Source organism: Ruditapes philippinarum, unplaced genomic scaffold (assembly GCF_026571515.1).
Source record: "Ruditapes philippinarum isolate M1 unplaced genomic scaffold, ASM2657151v2 ctg556_1_1_1_1, whole genome shotgun sequence".
NCBI lineage: Eukaryota > Metazoa > Mollusca > Bivalvia > Venerida > Veneridae > Ruditapes > Ruditapes philippinarum.
In genome coordinates, this window is record NW_026853934.1 from 85,105 (window position 1) to 90,492 (window position 5,388).

The following is a 5,388-nucleotide window of genomic DNA, read 5'->3' on the forward strand; positions in this document are numbered from 1 at the left end:
TTTGACCTGAATATTTTATCTTCCATCGATACACGTGTTTGACCTGAATTTATAGTTCGGTACAGATTGAATATGGCGTTTATGTGTGTAATTAAGCTGGCTTTTATTTCATCATTTGCATTATGACGAGTGTTGAATGATGAACACAGTTTGATATGTAATTATTAAGAATTTCTTAACATAAATGTATGCTTATGTAATGCATTGTTTACTTGCAATGATTTTGTTATCATTGTCAATTTTTGCGGCTTCGTTGTTTAAGTAATTCATACTCCTTATTTGTAATAAGTTGGAACTTTAGCACATAACTATCTTTTGCTGATTTCATTTTCGAACTTTTAATCATACAATCGCTTGATAAAGAAAGATAAATGAATACATCACACTCTTATGTACAGGACAACCTTTACTTAATTGACTTTGTTTTGACTGTTTATGTTGCATGTGAAAACAACATATCAGAAGGTTCTTTAATGATTAAAATGATATACAACTGTACAAATACAAATATGTATACACATTTATTCATAAAATATTTTCAAATGTTGAACAAATTACATATATTAACAGAAACAAACTTGATTTAATAGAAAACATATTAACAATTTCAAATATATTAACAAAAACAGAGAAAGCGCGTTTATTTCTAATGAAGCAAATAAATGAATAAGTATAAAGAAAAAGTTATGTTTTGTCATAAAACAAAATGACTTTGATACATTGCTTGAATCCTCGCGGAGATAGTCGGAAAGAGATGAGGGTGCCAAAGTAAATTTAATTGAATGAAAATATGTATTTATACATGTATATGACGCCTGCATATTCCACCCTATCATCTATTATATTAAATTGATTATAACCTTGTGTATTATTTTATTAAAAATAACTTGGTCTTATATGATAGTATATTGATAAAAGGTTGCTAAAAGGCCGATTTTTTGCCCGAGAAATGTTTTTATTTCTTAACAGTAATTGAGTTCGTGCCTGGGTGTGTGTATGTGTGTGTGAGAGAGAATGTGTGCGTACGTACGTGCATGTGTGTCTTGTTTTAGTTTTTTAACGGATATTCCGATCCAAACTGCAAACATTTGGCAGATATTTTTTTTTCTACACATTGGCCAATTACGTGATTCATTTTTTGATTTTTTGCTCTCTATGGGAGCTCGCGCCGCAGCTCATTAATGTGTCGTGCGAATGTACTTTAAACAAACTATCGGCGTTTAACCAATTTGCAGGACAAAGTGTACCTATTGGTTAACTTTGAATATAACAATATATGGATCACAGATCTAACATTATCGATACACGTGTTTGACAAGAATATTTTATCTTCAATCGGTACACGTGTTTGACCTGAATTTTTAGTTCGGGACAGATTGAATATGGCGTTTATGTATATAATTAAGCTGGCTTTTATTTCATCAATTGCATTATGACGAGTGTTGAATGATGAACACAGTTTGATATGTATTAACTATGAATTTCTTTACATAAATGTATGCTCATGTAATGCATTGTTTACTTGCAATGATTTTGTCATCATTGTCAATTTTTGCAGCTTCATTGTTAAAGTAATTCATACTCATTATTTGTAATGAGTTTGACTTTAGCACATGACTATCTTTTGCTGATTTCATTTTCGAAATCATACAATCGCTTGATAAAGAAAAATAAATGAATACATCATAGTACATCTTATGTACAGCGCAACCTTTACTTAATTGACTTTGTTTGGCTTTTGAGGTTGTATGTAAAATCAACATATCAGAAGATTCTGTAATGATAATAATGATATACAACTGTACAAATACAAATATGTATGCTATTTATTCATAAAAAATATTTTTTATATGTTGAACAAATTAATATTAAAATAGAAACTGACTTAATTTGATAGAAATCATATTAACAATTTCAAATATATTAACAAATACAAAGAAATCGTGTTTATTTGTAATAAAATAAATAAATATATGAATAAGAAAAAGAAAAGTTGTTTGTCATAAAACAAAATGGCTTTGATACATTGTTTGAATCATTCCGTAGAATGTCGGAAAGAGATCAAGATCGCCAAAGTAAACTCAATTGAATGAAAATATGTATTTAGACATGTATATGACGCCTGCCTTATCTACCCTATACAACTATTACTAGTATATTGAATTAATTGTAACTGTTTTTTTATTTAAGGTACCTTAGTCTTATATAAAAAGGTTGCTTAAAGGTCCATTTTTGCCCCGAGAAATATTTTTATTTTATCTTTTTTAACAGCTTTTTTGTGTGGGTCCTGTTGTTGTTTGTTTTTTGGGGTTTTTTTTTTGTTTTTTTTTGTTTGTTTGTTTTTGTTTTTTGTTGCTTGTTTTTTTTATTGGGGGGGGGGTAATTATTTTTATCTACTCATTGGCCAATTACGTGATTCCTCTTTTGATTTTTCGCTTTCTATCAATTAGTATAGATATTGTGATTCATTATTTTGTATAAAAGTCAAATTACTACTTTGTTCTACATTTTGCATTTTATGACGAACAATTTCACATACATCTCTATTTTTTTCAGGTGATAAGCATCTAATATGCTCTTAAACCATGACATGTATTTAAATGTTATAAATTGAATTTTTGGCCTTCCTAATGATTGAAAAATATCTTCCTTTCTGAGGCATAACTTGTTTTTAACTTGTTTTTTAAATCTTGCTAAAGCACTGAGTGTAAAACTTTAATACCAGTCATGTTTATATCATTTACTAGTTACGTATATGATGTATAGCGATTCATTCAATCAACGAATATAAAGACATTTTTTTATTTACCCTACATGTATAAAACTAACCATGCGATACATTCAATCAACGAATATATAGACAATTTTATTTCCCCTACATGTATAAAACTAATCATGCGATACATTCAATCAACGAATATATAGACAATTTTATTTCACCTACATGTATACACAAAGCGATGACCATTACCTAAATAACGAAATAATAAAGAATTCCGTAAAGCTAGTAATGTTATTTTCCACCATTTCCATATGAAGCTTAGTGTGTATCGCTATGTGATAAGCTTGTGACAGATGACTTGCCTCTTTGCATATAGTACTTGAACCCAGACCGGAAACCGGGATCCATGAATCCATACAATATCGGATTAACGACGGAATTCACGAAGTACAATCGCCAGAAAAAGAAGAAAACTGGCTTAGTGCTATCTGACATTTCTTTCAGAATGCCGTTTGGTTTTGCCACAAAACTAATGAATATAATGTATGTTGCCATCGTGACAGCAAATATTGACGTCAGAATTAACATGATCATTGTTTTATGCTTCCGTTGAAACTTAGACGATCCGCCAATTTCTGGTCGTCGTCTTCTCCTTTTCCTGGGTGAATTACGATTTTTCTGTTCTGAAGGTGTCTTGATGGTAGAGACTTTTGCAGATTTTTCAGGATCGCCTTTCAAGTCGTCGGTGAATTCTTCATCTGTGCTTAGAATGTCTGTAGATAGTTCTTGCATTTGTATTGTCCTTTTAGAAGATTGTTTCTCTGAAATTGTTGGCTTTTCAGTGCGTATGCTTCCACCAAATAAACGACAGGCTATCGTAAAGTTCAGTGTCATAAGAACCACTATCATTATACTGATTGGCACTAGAAACGCCCCAGTTATAAATAAAAGTGGATACATTGTCTCCGCATAGTCTCCCGATTTCTCGCAAACTGATACAGTCACGTTTTCCCCTTTGAAGTCATACAAATACGTCTGAGTACCCCAAAATAAAAGCAATGGAGTAGATACAATTGCAGATATCACCAAGCAACACACGCAAAGCTTGAAAGCCACATGAAAAGGTATTTGCCAGGCACACGGATGACAAACTTTTCTGTATCTGTCAATCGCGAGAATGAGTAAAATAGACGCTGACGCCAAGGCTGTGTAAGCGTTGAAATAAGATTTCACTTTACAAACCCACGTGTATTTGTAGTCATACCAGTTCTGATGAGAAAATACTTCACCGGGAAGCGCTGTGCAACAGCTTACAAGGTCTACAAAAGCCAGAGCTAATACAAAGTTTTTGAAATTCACTTGCCTGTAGTGTTTTGAATAAACTACCAAAATTGCAATGTTTCCAAAGAAACCAACACATGCTTCTACACAAATAAACACTGTAACCGGAAGCAAATGTGATTTAAGTTGCCGGGTAAGTTCCTCACCGTTCTGAGAAATATTTACCGCTGTCATCATAATGTGTTTCTCCTATACAATGTATGTACCAAGTAATAATGTTAGTGCGTGTATCACTTATATATCTTATTCCTTTTAAAGTTTGAAGGAAACCAATGCAGATTTTAGGCATTGTGCTAAGAGATGACACATTGAAACGAAATCATGTTTATATGACAAAATGACCATCATGTAACTATAACATTAAACAGATATTCTTATCTTTTGAAGGGACACTATTTTCTTCCTTTTAGTCATTGATGTTTACAAGTTAAAAGATATTATTAATATCAGTTCATAATATTTATAAACAGTAACATCTGTCGACCTGTCTGACTCATATTGTAAAACTCATCATTTCAAATGACTATATTTCCTTTGATTTTCATTTTGATATATTTTTACCAAAGGAGAACAACCTTATATGAATCACTAAATTGCGTTTTCGGTTAAAAACAATGTGCAGGGTTTTTCCATTAGTACATGTCTGGGTATCCATAATCCATATGCGTAGCGAATATTTTTTTTTTTTTTTTTTTTTTTTTTTTTTTAAATTTTATTTTACATTTTCCTATTTAGAATTATTTTGTTAGATACGAACTTTTAAAAAATTGAACTGCTATCCTAGACTAGATTACAAGACTTTTTTACCAGATCATTACAAAACGTATGATATACCACGGATTTATATTGTAATATAAATCCGTTGATATACGAGTTAATATTTTCTGATCAATCACAGTCGGGGAAGAGTGTAATTTAATTGAAGAACAACTAAAGAAAGGACTGGTAACTAAACGTGTCAAACAAAAACCGTGAGGATTACGCGCAATGTTGAATATTTATAGAAGGCGTAGGAATACAAAAATTCAATGAACTAAAACAGTTAACCCAGGTAAATACAAATGGCGTCACCAACACTAATTAAATATGAAATCCTACGCCAATCCGTAATTAAAATATTTTCTATGAAGAAAATGCTATAAATTATGTCATTCCATTCTGTTAAACCCAGACTTAAGTCAAGAAAAGAAAGGACTATAAACAAGGAAGCATAATAATATTAACACTTTTACTGAGGAATCAGACATGTCAGAAATACAACAATCAGAAATAATAATATGACTAAGAATGCAAACAAAGTATACAATAGAAAGTAAGTCATATTA

At 31.0% G+C, this 5,388-nt stretch overlaps 1 protein-coding gene across 1 annotated transcript; it reads right to left on the reverse strand.

Moving 5' to 3' along the window:
- Nucleotides 1-2,805: 2,805 nt before the first annotated feature.
- On the reverse strand, nt 2,806-4,373 carry LOC132738437 (cholecystokinin receptor type A-like). The gene has a single exon (XM_060725934.1). It carries the CDS (start codon nt 4,238-4,240, stop codon nt 3,041-3,043), a length of 1,200 nt encoding a protein of 399 aa, XP_060581917.1. The 5' UTR covers nt 4,241-4,373; the 3' UTR covers nt 2,806-3,040.
- Between the last annotated feature and the right edge of the window lie 1,015 nt (nt 4,374-5,388).